At 44.9% G+C, this 17281-nt stretch overlaps 1 protein-coding gene across 5 annotated transcripts; it reads right to left on the minus strand.

Moving 5' to 3' along the window:
* Positions 1-76: 76 nt before the first annotated feature.
* Positions 77-14530, minus strand: LOC111952491 (TGF-beta-activated kinase 1 and MAP3K7-binding protein 3). 5 transcript variants are annotated; one of them, XM_023971207.2, is made up of 8 exons: positions 14089-14521; positions 13101-13146; positions 12769-12941; positions 8271-9549; positions 6652-6812; positions 1610-1703; positions 1420-1503; positions 77-935 (listed from the first exon to the last, which is right to left on the minus strand). In XM_023971207.2, exons 3-8 carry the CDS (start codon positions 12868-12870, stop codon positions 784-786), a joined length of 1872 nt encoding a protein of 623 aa, XP_023826975.1. In that variant the 5' UTR covers positions 12871-12941; positions 13101-13146; positions 14089-14521; the 3' UTR covers positions 77-783. The 5 variants fall into 5 exon arrangements, with proteins under 5 accessions (XP_023826975.1, XP_023826974.1, XP_023826976.1 ...); XM_023971206.2 differs by having other exon boundaries at positions 13896-14521; XM_023971208.3 differs by lacking the exon at positions 13101-13146 and having other exon boundaries at positions 13896-14521.
* Positions 14531-17281: the final 2751 nt, after the last annotated feature.

A 17281-nucleotide genomic window follows, 5' to 3' on the forward strand; every position in this document is an offset into this window, starting at 1 on the left:
ACGGCTATATTGGACCTTTAAACTAAAATGACACAAACTACAGACAATACAAAAAAAAACACAAGAGACTACAGGAAATAGTCCAGGTGTAAGCAACAGTCACACAGAATCAGCTCCTTTATTAAGTACAGCAACTTGAGCCATTTGCACAGGAAAATTGACATCTTTAACACGGAATACAGTGTGGGCATAATATGCATACAAGTACCAGGAATATATTCATATGCAAGTCTCTTTAGTGTTCTTCATTTGATGAAAGGAGGAGCTCTTGGTACAGAGCTGATACAGTGTATAATCTACATTAGGATGAGTTCACCAGACCCTTTCTTTTTGCCATTGCATTGTCCCACTGTCAGAGTGCAGTGCAGCCCTGGCCATTTGTAGAGGAATGTCCCACTGTAAGAAGCGCCTGCGTTCGTCCACGGGGTTTGGGAATGGGCTCAGTCGTGTAAACAGGGCAGTCATTCATTCTGCAATGGAATGTTCACTCTGTAAACCACGCCTCCTCTTCCTGCGTATTTTAAAAACAACGCTCCAGTAGTTGTAGCCACACCCACTGTCCGCTCGACAGCTAGTCCCTCCTTTTTAGGTTGCCATGAGAACAGTCTCCCGCTATCCTCTCCTGTAAAAATGCTTTCCTCCAATGGAAACAAGGGTCATAGTGCAGGGGGGAGGGTTATCACACAAAGCCATGGGCGGGGACCAATTGGAGGAGAAGTTTACAGGGATGGAGGAAGTAAGGGTGGGGGGGTGACTACTATCCGGGATAGGGCTGGGCAAGGTTCAGGTGTAGCGCGGCATCTCGCACTGTTCACAGCGGTTGAGTGCAGGGTGGTTGAGGAAGGTGCATTCTTCACAGCTCCACTGGGCTCCCTCAAAGTCCTCGTCCCTCTGAGCGGGCCCGGCGGCTACAGGCTTGGCGTTCCGCTCCACCTCTGGGAGAAAGACAGAGTCTTAACGTCACACAGACAAACACAGCATATATAGTCTCAGTATTTTTCTTTTAAGAAACAATAAGAAGTGGACACTCCACCACTGTTTTGGTAAAACGCTGAAGGATAAGGCTGAAGAAAATGTAACCACTCTCAAATTCATAGACAGAGCTATGGATGCAAGGACTGACCATCCATCATACCAACATTAGTTTGAACCATGTTTTGAGGTTATGCAGTGTTTGTCTACAATTATGTTGTTTACAAACAATGGAGTAAAACAAGCTTACATGTTGGGTTCTGACAGGGTACGACAGCTGAACTAAGCTCATGAAGCATTTATATTGGTTCTATTCTTCAATAATTCATTTGGTATATATCATTAATTGAAAAGTATAAAAATAAAATGGATGTATCAATTGCAGATTGCCCCTTTAAGTGTTACCAATGTTTACAATGGTACGATAGAGGACATCATGGTTCTCACCTTTCCTTCCTGGCTTGGGCGGTACCACCGGACCGGTCTGTATGTTCTTATAAAAGTTGTTCTCAGCTTTCGGATCAAACTTCCCTGTGGAAATGATACAATTAGTACAGCATTGGTAGTTTGACTCGTGAATGGGTGCTCCTGTACACTGCATCTTCAAAAGCCTGTGTGTGTGTGTATATACACACACCTCTAGACTGCAGCAGATCTGTCTCTTTCAGGGTGCAGTCGATATCAATCTGAAGCTGTCTGTTCAGACTGCGTAATCGGGTCATCTCTTCAGGCTGGAAAAGGCACAAACACCAGTGGATGAGAGATGAGACACAAAAATAGAGATAACAGAAGGTTTGGTATCCTACCAAATCTAATACTCTGCAAAGACCTATCTATGTGATAAGAATCAGATAAAAACTGTTTGTGCATGCACATATACAGGTAACCGCCAAAATAAAGGAAACACCAGCATATAAAGTGTCTTAGGGCGTTGAGCCAGAACAGCTGCAATGCACCTTGGCACAAATTCTACAAGTGTCTGGAACTCTATTGGAAGGATGACACCATTCTTCCATCATTTGGTGTTTTGTTGATGGTGGTGGAAAACGCTGTCCAGAATCTCCAATAAGTGTTCAACTGGGTTGAGATCTGGTGACTGAGACAGCCATGGCATAGGGTTTACATTGTTTTCATGCTCATCAAACCATTCAGGGACCACTCGTGCCCTGTGGATGGGGGCATTGTCATCCTATGAGGGCATAGCCATGGTAGCCAAAATAAATGGCCATCCCAGAATTTTTATACATGACTCTAAGCATGATGGGACATTCATTGCTTAATTAACTCTGGAACCACACCTGTGTGGAAGCACCTGCTTTAAATATACTTCACATCCCTCATTTACTCAAGTGTTTCCATTATCTTGGCTGTTACCTGTACTTTTACAGTATATGGTTATTTAKGCTGAACAAAAATATAAAAACACAACATGTAACAATTTCAAAGATTTTACTGAGTTCCAGTTTAAGGAAATCAGTCAATTAAAATAAATAAATAAATGAGGCCCTAATCTATGTATATCTCATGACTGGGAATACAGATATGCATCTGTTGGTCACAGATACCTTTAAAATAAGCTGTGGATCAGAACACCAGTCAGTATCTGGTGTGAACATTATTTGTCTCATGCAGCACGACAAATCTCCATCACATAGAGTTGATCATGCTGTTGATTGTGGCCTGTGGAATGTTGTCCCACTCCTCTTCAATGGCTGTGCGAACTCGCTGGATATTGGCGGGAACTGGAAAATGCTGTCGTACACATTGATCCAGAGCATCCCAAACATGCTCTACGGGTGACATGTCTGGTGAGTATGCAGGCCATGGAAGAACTGGGTCATTGTCAGCTTCCAGGAATTGTGTACAGATCCTTGCGACATCGGGCTGTGCATTATCATGCTGAAACATGAGGTGATGGCGGCGGATGAATGGCATGTCAATGGGCCTCAGGATCTCGTCACGATATCTCTGTGCATTGAAATTGCCATCTATAAAATGCAATTGTGTTCATTGTCTGTAGCTTATGGCTGCCCAGTGGTGTAAAAAACACCCAATTGTCATACTGGAGTAAAAGTAAAGATAATTTAATAGAAAATGACTAAAGTAAAAGTGCAACTCACCCAGTAAAATACTACTTGAGTAAAAGCCTAAAAGTATTTGGCTTTAAATATACTTAAGTATCAAGAGCAAATGTAATTGCTAAAATATACTTAAGTATCAAAAGTATAAATAATTTCAAATTCCTTATATTAAGCAAATCAGATGGCCTCATTTTCATGTTTAAAAAATTGAAGGATAGCCAAGGGCACAACATTCAGACATAATTTACAAGCAAAGCATGTGATTAGTGAGTCCGCCAGATCAGAGGTAGTAGGGATGACCAGGGATTTTCTCTTGATAAGTACGTGAATTGGAGCATTTCAGTCAGAGTACTTGTCAGGGAAAATGTATGGAGTAAAAAGTACATTATTTTCTTTAGGAATGTAGTTAAGTAACAGTTGTCCATAATATAAATAGTAAAGTAAAAGTACAGATACCCCCCAAAAATACTTGAGTCGTATTTTAAAGTATTTTTACACTTCTGTTCCTGCCCATACCATAACCCCACCACAGGGCACTCTGTTCACAACACTGACATCAGCAAAACGCTCATCCACACGACACCAGACACGTGGTCTGCGGTTATGAGGCCGGTTGGGTGTACTGCCAAATTCTCTAAAACGATGTGGGAGGTGGCTTATGGTAGAGAAATMAACATTCAGTTATCTGGCAACAGCTCTGGTGGACATTTCTGCAGTCAGCATGCCAACTGCACGCTCCCTCATTTTAGAGTGGACATTTTATTGTCCCCTGTATAATGATCATGCTGTTTAATTAGCTTCTTGATATGCCACACCTGTCAAGTGAATGGGTTATCCTGGAAAAGGAGAAATGCTCACTAACAGGAATGTAAAACATTTGTGCATAAAAGTTGAGAGAAATATTATTTTTGTACGTATGGAACATTTTTGGGATCTTTTATTTCAGCTCATGAAACATGGGACCAACACTTTACATGTTGCATGAAATATTTTGTTCAGTGTAGATACACAACATGACCAAAAGTATTTGGACACCTGCTCGTCGAACGTCTCATTCAAAAATCATGGGCATTAATATGGAGTTGGTCCCCCCTTTGCTGCTATAACAGTTTCCACTCTTCTGGGAAGGCTTTACACTAGATGTTGGAACATTGCTGAGGGGACTTACTTCCATTCAGCCACAAGAGCATTAGTGAGATCGGCACTGATGTTGAGCGATTAGGCCTGGCTTGCAGTCCGTGTTCCTTCCCCAAGCTGTTGCCACAAAGTTGTAAACTCAGAATAATCTAGTATGTCATTGTATGCTGTAGCGTTTTCCTTCAATGGACCTAAGGGGCCCAGCCAGAACAATGAAAAACAGCCCCAGACCATTATTCCTCTTCCACCACACTTTACAGTTGGCACTACGCATTTGGGCAGGTTAAGAGAAATTTGACAAACTGACTTATTGGAAAGGTGGCATCCTATGATGGTGCCACGTTGAAAGTCACTGAGCTCTTCAGTAAGGCATTCTACCGCCAATGTTTGTCTATGGAGATTGCATGGCTGTGTGCTCAATGTTATACACTGGTCAGCAACGGGTGTGGCTGAAATAGCCAAATCCACTAATTTGAAGGGGTGTCCACATTTGTGTATATAGTTTATGTACAGTACTGGTCAAAGTTCACACACCTACTTATTTAAGGGTTTCTTTATTTTTACTATTTTCTACATTGTAGAATAATACTGAAGACATCAAAACTATGAAACAACACATATGGAAGGTCTAGTGATTGTGGAGGCCAGGTCATCTGACGCAGCACTCCATCACTCTTCTTAGTCAAATAGCCCTTACACAGCCTGGAGGTGTGTTGGGTCATTGTCCTGTTGAAAAACAAATGATAGTCCCACTAAGAGCAAATCAGATGAGATGGCGTATCGCTGTGGTAGCCATGCTGGTTAAGTGTGCCTGGAATTCTAAATAAATCACTGACAGTGTCACCAGCAAAGCACCCCCATATCACACATCCTCCTCCATGCTTCACGGTGGAAACCACACATGCGGAGATCATCCGTTCACCTACTCTGCGTCTCACAAAGACACAGAGGTTGGAACCAAAATCCAAAGTCCAATTTGGACTCATCAGACCAAAAGGACAGATTTCCACCTGTCTAATTTCCATTGTTCATGTTTCTTGGTCCAAGCAAGTCTCTTCCTTCTTATTGGTGTCCTTTAGTAGTGGTTTCTTTGCAGCAATTCGACCATGAAAGCCTGATTTAACCAGTCTCCTCTGAACAGTTGATGTTGAGATGTATCTGTTACTTGAATTCCGAATKATTTATTTGGCCTGAAATTTCTGAGGCTGGTAACTAATTAACTTATCCTCTGTAGCAGAGGTAACTCTGGGTCTTCCTTACCTGTGGCGGTTCTCATGAGATCCAGTTTCATTTTAAGACCTTCAAGTATTAAAGTAATGATGGACTGTCATTTCTCTTTGRTTATTTGACCTGTTCTTGCCATAATATGGACTTGGTCTTTTACCAAATAGGGCTATATTCTGTATACCACCCCTACCTTGTCACAACACAACTGATTGGCTCAAACGCATTAAGAAGGAAAGAAATTCCACAAATTAACTTTTAACAAGGCACACCTGTTAATTGAAATGCATTCCAGGTGACTACCTCATGAAGCTGGTTGAGAAAATGCCAAGAGTGTGCAAAGCTGTCATCAAGGCAAAGGGTGGCTACTTTGAAGAATCTCAAATATATTTAGATAACACTTTTTTGGTTACTACATAATTCCATGTGTTATTTCATAGTTTTGATGTCTTCACTATTATTCTACAATGTAGAAAATAGTAAAAAATTAAGAAAAACCCTTGAATGAGTAGGTGTTTTGACTGGTACTGTAGCTGTGCAGCAATGTTCCCCATCCAACCTGACAGAGCTTGAGAGGATCTGCAGAGAAGAATGGGAGAAACTAACCAAATACAGGTGTGCCAAGCTTGTAGCATCATACCCAAGAAGACTCGAGGCTGTAATCACTGCCAAAGATGCTTCAACAAAGTAGAGTAAAGGGTCTGAATTCTTATGTAAAATTTATTATTTTCAAAATGTTTTATATATACTTTCCGAATGCGCTGTACATCTCTTTCTTGACTTCCAGTTATACCATTTTCGTTCCTTTAAATCATTTCTGTCCGCAACAACGTCTAAGGTTGCTGTGATATCAGTTTGTTGTTGTTTATAAATTAGCCAAAATGTCTAAAAACCTGTTTTTGCTTTGTCATTATGGGGTATTGTGTGTAGATTGACGAGGGAATAAAAAAAATATTTAAAAAATATTACTATAAGGCTGTAACCTAACAAAATGTGGAAAAAGTAAAGGGGTCGGAATACTTTCCGAAGGCACTATATGTATGTAGCTAGTGAGTGTGTGCCATTGCATTCAAAGGTATGTGTGCGCTCACACATGCCACGTTACGTGCCATGCCTTCAAAAAGGTGTGTGTGTTCGTGTATCCATGTGTGTGATCACCGTGTGTGCCTATGCTTTTACACTTCACAGGTGTGTGTTTGTGTGTGTGCACGCCATGTTATGTCCCTTCACATCTTACCCGGGGGATGAGGCTGCTGCTGTTGACTCGTCTGAAGCGTCTCTGGAGGGCGTCGTACTCCATGTCGTTGACATCTGCCTTCAGCTGCTCCACTTTCTTCCTCTCCATGAGCAGCTCCTTCAGCAGACGCTCCATCCGGGCCCTCTGGTGCAGCAGGAGAGCTGGGGGAAACAGTGGAGGGAACACAGCGCTTCAGATGGGATGAGGGAATACACAGGTGGATGTGCAGGACTGGTTCTGTGCACAGATGAACAAACGCAAACGAGCAAGCACACCAAATGCATACACACAGGAACACACCCCCACGTACATACTATAGACACCTGCATCGGGTCGGATACCCACAGTTCCCCGCAATAAATATATATTTTTACTTTTTTATATATATATATATATATATATATTTTTTTTTTTTATCAGCTGGCGGGTCTGAATAGGGGGGGTCTGAATACCCCAGGGAAGGGGTCTGAATAATTCCCGAATACACTGAATGTATGTAAATTCTTTAATTTCACAGCCATATATACACTACCGGTCAAATGTTTTCTTTATTTTTACTATATTCTACATTGTAGAACAGTGAAGACATCAAAACTATGAAATAACACATATGGAATCATTTAGTAACCCCCCCKAAAAAAGTGTCAAATAAATCAAAATATATTTTATATTTGAGATTCTTCAAATAGCCACCCTTTGCCTTGAGAGCTTTGACATATTTTAATTAAAAATGTTATTTTGATGAATTTATTCATACCATTTCATCCTTCCACAAGATTATAGTCCACTCCAGACACAAATCTAGGGTTGCTACCCAAGCCGGCTGGTAGTTCGTTCTATCGGTTCAATTGCCATACTGACTGGCAACGTTCTTATCCCCTGCTTGCTAGCCAGCCAACTGCGGCTAAGTTACAGTCATGTCAAACCGTGCAGACAGAATAACAACAGTAGCTGCATTTGTTTAAGCTGTTCTCTAGTGACATTTATTTGGATACATCCATAACAATGAACTAATGATGCAATTTCACCTGGCATAGAAAATGTGCTCTCTCATCAGGACTCTGTTGTTCGAGAGCTAGACAACACAGCAAACACAATCACTTCAAACTGAAGCTGGAAAGACTGCAAACTAGCTGCACTTCGTTTCGTTTGACCTGTTTTCTATTGATATATACAAAGAACTATCCATAAAAATTATGCCGATTCGTGATTTCGACCTGCTGAGAAAAGCTGCCTACCTGTCTGTCTCATCCCGACTCCTAACACGTTCATAATTATGGGACAGCTGGAGATCGAATTTGAATAATGAAACAATGTTAGTCTAAAAGAAATGGGAGATAATGTCTAGATGCTTTTTATGGAGGAGATCAAGTTAATAAATTGCCTGGCTGGGCTAATGAAACAGTGGAATGTGCAGTCAGATGGAACAGAGTAAATAGGCATTTTAACGTCATAGATTTAGCCGGTGGTAACTTGTGGAATAGACACTGGCTGGGAATGTGGTTTAAACCAATAAACATTTAGGATTAGACCCAACCATTGTATAAACAGCAAATAAGCGCACTGGTAAACACACAAATGCACACACACACTCTTATCCATCCATAAGCCATGCCTACCCTGGGTGTAAGCGTAGTCATCGGAGCCTGAGCTGGACCGGCGGGGCATGCGGTTGGTGATGTGGCTGGCGATGTTACCGGGCAGAGCCGAGATGGGCAGGATAGGTGCCGGGGCCAGCGCATGGTGCTCCCCCTGGTCCACCATGTTGAGCAGAGACTCAGGAGGGGAGGACACGGGAGGGGAGCCTGAGGGGGGCCTCTGCTGGGCCTGGCCTGGGGACACTTTGATCTTAAAGGTGTAGCCCGCCTGGCTGCCCGGCTGGGGCGAGGAGGCAGGTCTGGGCCGCGTGGGGCCCTGGTGCAAGTAGACCCCAGGGTGGAATGCGGCGGGGCCCCCGCCACTAAGGCCTCGCTGGGGTGAGCTCGGTGAGGGGCTTGTGGCCATGTAGAGCGTCTGGCCCGGGGGACAGTGGACGGGGGAGTTGCTGCGGGGCCGTGTGCCCTCCAAGGTGATCTCGATCTGGTTCTTCAGGGAGCTCTTGGGCAGGTAGGGCCGGTAGATGGGCTGCTGCTGTTGGTGGTGCTGGTGGTAGGGCATGCTGGCCAGGGTGGGAGGGCTGATTGGCAGGAAGACATGGGTCTGCTGGTGCTGGGGGTGGGGCTGGTGCTGGTGCTGGTGTTGGACTTGGTGCTGGGGCTGTACCTGCTGTTGGGGTTGCACTTGGTGGGGTTGGTGCTGGGGTGAGCTATAGGGGGACTGGTAGGTGGGAGTGGCGTAGGGCGAGGGCTGATACACAGGCTGCCCGGGCGAAGGCCAAGGAGAGGGCTGGGGGCTCTGGGAGGGGGAGGGACGGAGGTAGAGGGCATTGCCACCACTGTTGCCATAGTGACCGACGGGGATATGCAGGGCCTGGGGGGCGTTGGGAAGGTTCTGGGAGAGGGTGACCGTGATGGGGTTCATGGTGTAGCGGGGAACGGGGGAGTAGGTAGGGGACATGCCCTGCATGGGAGGAGGGGTGGGGGTGCTGGCTGAGCGCCCCCCGTGCTCCTTCATGAAGAAGGGGTTGTACCCCGGCGAGGGTGCCATGGTGGCGGGGGCCGAGAGGGGTTCCTGGAAGCCGGCCCGCGGAAGCTCGATGTGACCGTCGCTGGAGCTATGCACCAGGGAGCGCCCACCCCCGTTGGACTTGCCCGCCTCCGGGGGGGGGTAGCCCAACTGGATGTGCAGCATGTGGTTCCGGCTCAGACGAACCTCCTCCGGACTGTGGAACTCCCCATAGAGGTATCTGTTACTCTCCTGAGCCAGTAGGCGGCAGCATATATCCAGGTTGTTGTTGTTCTGGAGGAGAGGAGACAGCAGACAGGAAAACAGCAAGCTCAGTGATGGAGGCCAGACTGGAATTCTATAGCGGTCACTGCTCTCTGTCTATTAACTGTAGAAAACAGAGGGTCACTAACCCGGACTAAATCGTCGACCAAACCCCACAAACAGCTGTCAATGTTCAACTTCATGTGTAACAGCATACAGGAACTTCAACAAGAAAATGAGTGTATGTTGGTATCTATGCTTCCAAAATGGCACCTTAACATGTTGTGTAGACTGAGCACGCGTGTGCACCATTGCGCGAATGTTGATTTTGCACATCCACACCAGACGCGATCCAGACACGCAGGTTGAAATGTCAAAACGAACTCAACCAACTAAACACAGCAAAAAAAAGAAATGTCCCTTTTTCAGGACCCTTTCTTTCAAAGAAAATTCGTAAAAATCCAAATAACTTCACAGATGTTCATTGTAAAGGGTTTAAACACTGTTTCCCATGCCTGTTCAATGAACCATACACAATTAATGAGCATGCACCTGTGGAACGGTCGTTAAGACACTAACAGGCTGAGGGCTAAAATAGAAGTCAGTTCTATTTCTGACGCAGATCGCGCTGCAAGTCCTGCCTCTCCCATCTCCTCATTGGTTATACCCACGTGGGTGACAGAAAGACGAACGAGGTCGGTGGCGGTAATGCACCTAATTTATGATAGTTGCCAATCGCAATTTGAAGTCAAAAGAAGAAAAAGCCTAGGAGGAGAGATGACTAGAAACGATTCGGTTGACCGTTTTATGTGTGGATTAATTGTCGGAGTAGAGGACCTTGTGCATTTCAGGTAAAATAACAACTTAATGTTTATATCCCAGGAAAAATTAGCTAGCAACAGCAAGCTAGCTAAATAGGACAAATTAGCTAGCAAGTGCAAGCTAGCTAGCTAAATTGCCATAAAGGTTTAATGCTTTTCGACCTGTCCCCGAATTAATGTAATTGTTTCAGAGTTTGTTTTGATATTTTAACCTGCGTGTCGTGATCACGTTTGGTGTGGGGAGACAAAATAAATGCATGCATGATGGAGCACGCGCGCAGCCGGTTTGGGTTCGGTGTAACAGCTTACAGATGGTAGGCAATTAAGGTCACAGTTATGAAAACTTAGGACACTAAAAAGAGGCCTTTCTACTGACTCTGAAAAACAGAAAGATGCCTAGGGTCCCTGCTCATCAGCGTGAACGTGCCTTAGGCATGCTGCAAGGAGGCATAAGGACTGCTGATGTGGCCAGGGTAAGAAATTGCAATGTCCGTACTGTGAGACACCCAAGACATCACTACAGGGAGACAGGACGGACATCTGATCGTCCTCGCAGTGGCAGACCACGTGTAACAACACCTGCACAGGATTGGTACGCCCGAACATCACACCTGCGGGACAGGTACAGGATGGCAACAACAACTGCCCGAGTTACACCAGGAACGCACAATGCCTCCATCAGTGCTCAGACTGTCCCCAATAGGCTGAGAGAGGCTGGACTGAGGGCTTGTAGTCCTGCTGTAAGGCAGGTCCTCACCAGACATCACTGGCAACAACATTGCCGATAGGCACAAACCCACCGTCGCTGAACAAGACAGGACTGGCAAAAAGTGCTCTTCACTGATGAGTTACGGTTTTGTCTCACCAGGGGTGATGGTCGGATTCGCGTTCATCATCGAAGGAATGAGCTTACACCGAGGCCTTTATTCTGGAGCGGGATCGATTTGGAGGTGGAGGCTCCGTCATGGTCTGGGGCGGTGTGTCACGGCATCTTTGGACTGAGCTTGTTGTCATTGCAGGCAATCTCAACACTGTGCGTTACAGGGAAGACATCCTCCTCCCTCATGTGGTACCCTTCCTGCAGGCTCATCCTGACATGACCCTCCAGCATGACAATGCCACCAGCCATACTGCTCGTTCTGTGCGTGATTTCCTGCAAGACAGGAATGTCAGTGTTCTGCCATGGCCAGTGAAGAGCCCTGATCTTAATCCCATTGAGCACGTCTGGGACCTGTTGGATCGGCGGGTGAGGGCTAGGGCCATTCCCCCCAGAAATGTCCGGGAACTTGCAAGTGCCTTGGTGGAAGAGTGGGGTAACATCTCCCAGCAAGAACTGGAAAATCTGGTGCAGTCCATGAGGAGGAGATGCACTGCAGTACTTAATGCAGCTGGTGGCCACACCAGAAACTGACTGTTACTTTTGATTTTGACCCCGCTTTGTTCAAGGATACATTATTTAATTTCTGTTAGTCACATGTCTGTGGAACTTGTTCAGTTTATGTCTATGTTTATGTTGTTGAATCTTGCTATGTTCATACAAATATTTACACATGTTGAGTTTGCTGAAAATAAACGCATTTGACATTGAGAGGACGTTTCTTTTTTTGCTGAGTTTATTATTATTTGGGGACAGGTCGAAACACATGAAACATTCACGGACATGCTGTTGCTATCTAATTTGTTCTGGGATATAAACATTGGGTTGTTAAATGCACACAGTCCTTTTTTCCCCTGGATCTTTGTGGAATTTTGACCCATTTCAAGGCACACAAAATAGTGTGTTCTCTAGTCAGACATTTAATCCACAGATAAAAGATAGAAGGGGAAACTAATAGTTTCTAGTAGGGGCGGCAGGTAGCCTAGTGGTTAGAGCGCCAGTAACCGAAAGTTTGCGAGATCGAATCCCCGAGCTGACAAGGTAAAATCTGTTGTTTTGCCCCTGAACAAGGCAGTTAACCAACTGTTCCTAGGCCATCATTGTAAATAAAAATGTGTTGTTAACTGACTTGACTGGTTAAATAAAGGTTAAATAATATATATATATTTAAAAAAAATAGTAATCTCTCCTCCATCAGTAGTCTTCTTCTGACTGTAAGTTGGCAACCAACTTTAAGGTGCATTACCACCACCAACTGGACTGGAGTGTGGACCTCAGTTCATCATTCAATCACCCACGTGGGTAAATACTCTTAAAAACCAATGAGGAGATGGGAGAGGCGGGACTTTAGCACCTGACTACGCAGTTTAGATTAAATTATTGAATAAAATGTAAGTGTACATTTATTTTGCAGAGTGGTCTGCATGTAATTCCCTACGCAGTACACTACTTTTGACCAGGGCCTATATGGCTCTGGTCAAAAGTAACACAATAGAGTGCCATTTGGGACGTAAGGTATGTGCTCATAGCTGTCTGACTGCTGTATCCTACCTGCAGAAGGCACTGGGACACTACTCCCTCTGGGATCTCGGGGAAGCGCTGCTTGAGGTCCTGCAGGATGTGATAGTCTAGCGGAGGGCCTCCCTGCGCCATCCTGAGCCCACAGATAGTCACTGACCCCACAGCCGTAAACGCTGCTGCTGCACCTGTGCTCCTCTCATCCCCTACACACACACACACACAGTCAGTGTCATCATGGAAAGCTTGCATCAATCTTCGATCATTATCGTGTCACATCAGCCCATCCACACACCAGACAGCATTAAAAGTCTGTCTCCAAACCAGTGCTTTAAATAGAAGCACAAGTCAGTCGTTGAGCTTACATTCGAAAGGAAGGTGGCTTTTTGGCAGCTTTGTTCAGCGGCTCCTCTGCAACAATAACAACAATTAGGCAACATGTTACACACAGGTATCGGCCCTAAAGACCAGACCAAACAGACAAGCCGACATTACGATAAAGCAGCAAAGATAGTTTAACCGGGCTAAAACTGGTCGAGAACCCCATCGGACAATTCACATAACGGCGGATTTGGCTGTAACAGAAGCATGGCATGGATCTGTCTCTGTTGTTTGTTTAGTCATCTCACTGCACCAAGCAACGACCTGAAATTCAAGACAGCTAACATGACAATGTTGGCAAGTGTTACCTAACGTTAGCTAGCTCATACTGAACACGAACGTGGTAGCTCGCAAAGCGTTAGAATCATCGACAACAGTGACATTTAAGCCATCTAGCTAGCTGACTAACGTTAAAGCGTTAGCTACCTACCGTTATCACTCTGCAGTGGACACTGATCTGCAACCATAAAGTATCGAGCTAAAGAGTAACGTTAGCTAGCTAACGTAAGATAGCTCGCTAGAGGCCAACTTCTTAAGGGGGAATGCTGACCAGAAAGGCACAACAACAAGCACGCTGACATAGAAGCTAGCTAATAACATTAGCCAGATAGCTGGCTACGGTTCCTTTCTTTATATATTAAATAACTAACTACTGTACAGATAGATTTAAGCTAACTACAGAAGTGATATGGCTACCATTAGCTTTCTAGCTGACTATTAACGTTACATCGAAACCAAGCCAAGGCGGACACCATAGCTTGCTAGCTACTTCGACTTACCATGAGCTTACTCACTCTTGTCATGGACCATTATAACGTTTAAGAGAAAGCACATTAATGTGATATTTTCCGAAAGTGGCAGACGAATATGTATTTCACTCTTGATGGATAAAGCGATTATGTTACATTCCAAGACAGGGCCGTCGTCAATACAATGTACGAAATTGCCTGTATCGCGAAAGATGTCACTCACAGTTTATCAAACCAGGAAGTTGTATTTTGCGCCCTTGTTCTTCGATGAGGTTTAACGGCGGTTGGCATCCAGTAAACGTTGCATTACCGCCATCAACGAGACTGGGGTATAAATCCCTTTTACTTTGTATGGGGGGAAAAAATAAAATAAAAAATATCCTACCATCTAACCCTACACTCATTAATAACCCACCTCCCTATTCCACTATTTAAACCTATCTAGTCCTACCTCAGGTCAACGGCCAGGAAGGACTGGACACCACCCCTCAACACACCCTGTAAATCTTCTGACATTAAATCTCATACACCCAAATACTTCTCTGCCGCTGCCACCACATCCTCTATTTTCTAACCATTGCTATGAACACTAAAAAGCCAATCTTACTGAAGCATATATCACTTGTTGGCCTATCACTCTACTACTCACACAAATCCTCACATGATCCTTTCCCCTTGACCCAGCTTCCTCTACTTTGTTCACTGCTTCAGAAGTGCACTACTCTAACCCTGGTAACCTCAACCTACCTCTCTCGCACCGGAAACACTTCTGATTGCTTCTTTCCCCAATATTACACATTCCTTTGTCTCATGCCCTTCTGCACACTTCTCACACCTAGGAACCTCCCTCCTACACACTGCTGCCACATGCCCATAAGCGTGACAACTGTAACAACGTAATGGATTTGGCACAAAATCTTGTACGGGATAACTGAAATATCCTAACATTTCTCTGGCAGACTCAACATCAAAACTCAAAAGAACAGACAATGACTCTTCTGTTTCACCACTCATACCACCCTGTCTGCGTCGCACCAAACAATGAGCATAACAAACATCGGAAATCTTCCCATTTAGTTGGTCGACTTTCACATTTACCGCTACCCCAGTAATCACTCCTTTCAATGACGCCCTTTTCTTGAGAGCAAAACAAGTCACAGTTCTCCCRATTTGTGTGGCGCCTGCTCCCTCTGACCGGCAGAAACACAAACAATTATCACAAGACCACTTTGGGCTACCTTCACAGATTCCAGAGCTCCCAACTCCATTTTCACCCACCCTGAAACCACATATGGATCAGCCAAAAGGCAGGGGTCCACTTTCTCAAAACATTTCTCTCCTACCCTCACAGACTCATCTTTATCCTGACCATCGATGCAAGCCCCGAGCTCCGAGAACTTCACCACGCCTGCCACCTCCGATAATTTGCCCACCTTCACTTCCATTTTGCCTCCAGACCTTGATCCAGCATACGGCTCACTCTGCTTACACTTTCCACCACTCTTCTTCGACAAACCACCTACCTTTTTCAATTTACACACAATGCCCCATGATGACGAAGCAAAACCAGGTTAAAAAAAATTTAAGCAAATTTATAACAAATGAAAACATAAATACTTTATTTATATAAGTATTCAGACCCATTGCTATGAGACTCGAAATTGAGCTCAACTTCCTCCTGTTCCCATTGATCAGCCTTCTACAACAGATCTGGGGAAGGGTACCAAAACATTTCTGCAGCATTGAAGGTCCCCAAGAACATAGTGGCCTCCATCATTCATAAATGGAAGAAGTTTGGAACCACCAAGACTTCCTAGAGCTGGCAACCCGGCCAAACTGAGCAATCGGGGGTGAAGGGCCTTGGTCTGGTAGGTGACAAAGAACCTGATGGTCACTCTGACAGAGCTCCAGAGTTCATCTGTGGAGATGGGAGAACCGTCCAGAAGGACAACCATCTCTGCAGCACTACACCAACCAGGTATTTATGGTAGAGTGGCCAGACGGAAGCCACTCCTCAGGAAAAGGCACATGATGCCCGCTTGGAGTTTGCCAAAAGGCACCTAAAGACTCTCAGACCATGATAAATAAGATTCTCTGGTCTGATGAAATCAAGATTGAACTATTTGGCCTGAATGCTAAGCATCACGTCTGGAGGAAACCTGACACCATCCCTATGGTGAAGCATGGGGGTGGCAACATCATGCTGTGGGGATGTTTTTCAGCGGCAGGGACTGGGAGACTGGTCAGGATTGAGGGACAGATGAAAGTAGCAAAGTACAGAGAGATCCTAGATGAAAACCTGCTCCAAAGCACTCAGGACCTCAGTCTGGGGTGAAGGTTCACCTTCCAACAGGAGAACGACCCTAAGCACACAACCAAGACAACGCTTGAGTGGTTTCGGGACAAGTCTCTGAATGTCCTTGAGTGGCCGAGCCAGAGCCAGACTTGAACCTGATCGAACATCTCTGGAGAGACCTGAAAATAGCTGTGCATTGATGCTCCCCATCCAACTTGACAGAGCTTGAGAGGATCTGCAGAGAAGAATGGGAGAAACTCCCCAAATACAGGTGTGCCAAGCTTGTAGCTTCATACCCAAGAAGACTCAAGGCTGTAATCACTGTTAAAGGTGCTTCAACAAAGTACTGAGTAAAGGGTCTGAATATTTATGTAAATGTCATATTTCAAAAAAATGTATATATACTTTCCGAATGCCCTTTACATCTCGTTCTTGCCTTCTCAAGTTATGCCATTTTCGTTCCTTTAATAATTTTTCAAATCAAATCAAGTTTATTTTATATAGCCCTTCGTACATCAGCTAATATCTCGAAGTGCTGTACAGAAACCCAGCCTAAAACCCCAAACAGCAAGCAATGCAGGTGTAGAAGCACGGCGACTAGGAAAAACTACCTAGAAAGGCCAAAACCTAGGAAGAAACCTAGAGAGGAACTAGGCTATGAGGGGTGGCCAGTCCTCTTCTGGCTGTGCCGGGTGGAGATTATAACAGAACATGGCCAAGATGTTCAAATGTTCATAAATGACCAGCATGGTCAAATAATAATCAGGAGTAAATGTCAGTTGGCTTTTCATAGCCGATCATTAAGAGTATCTCTACCGCTCCTGCGGTCTCTAGAGAGTTGAAAACAGCAGGTCTGGGACAGGTAGCACGTCCGGTGGACAGGTCAGGGTTCCATAGCCGCAGGCAGAACAGTTGAAACTGGAACTGCAGCAAGGCCAGGTGGACTGGGGACAGCAAGGAGTCATCATGCCCGGTAGTCCTGACGCATGGTCCTAGGGCTCAGGTCCTCCGCGAGAGAGAAAGAAAGAGAGAAGGAGAGAATTAGAGAGAGCATACTTAAATTCACACAGGACACCGGATAAGACAGGAGAAGTACTCCAGATATAACCAACTGACCCTA

Source organism: Salvelinus sp. IW2-2015, linkage group LG26 (assembly GCF_002910315.2).
Source record: "Salvelinus sp. IW2-2015 linkage group LG26, ASM291031v2, whole genome shotgun sequence".
Lineage (NCBI taxonomy): Eukaryota > Metazoa > Chordata > Actinopteri > Salmoniformes > Salmonidae > Salvelinus > Salvelinus sp. IW2-2015.

Excerpts from the sequence above, each read along its gene's own strand:
- LOC111952491 (XM_023971207.2), bottom strand. The coding sequence starts at position 12,870 with ATGGCGCAGGGAGGCCCTCCGCTAGACTATCACATCCTGCAGGACCTC. Across the intron at positions 1,704-6,651 it reads GCAGCAGCCTCATCCCCCGG|CCTGAAGAGATGACCCGATT; the intron begins GTAAGATGTGAA and ends TGCCTTTTCCAG. Across the intron at positions 936-1,419 it reads GCCCAAGCCAGGAAGGAAAG|AGGTGGAGCGGAACGCCAAG; the intron begins GTGAGAACCATG and ends TCTTTCTCCCAG.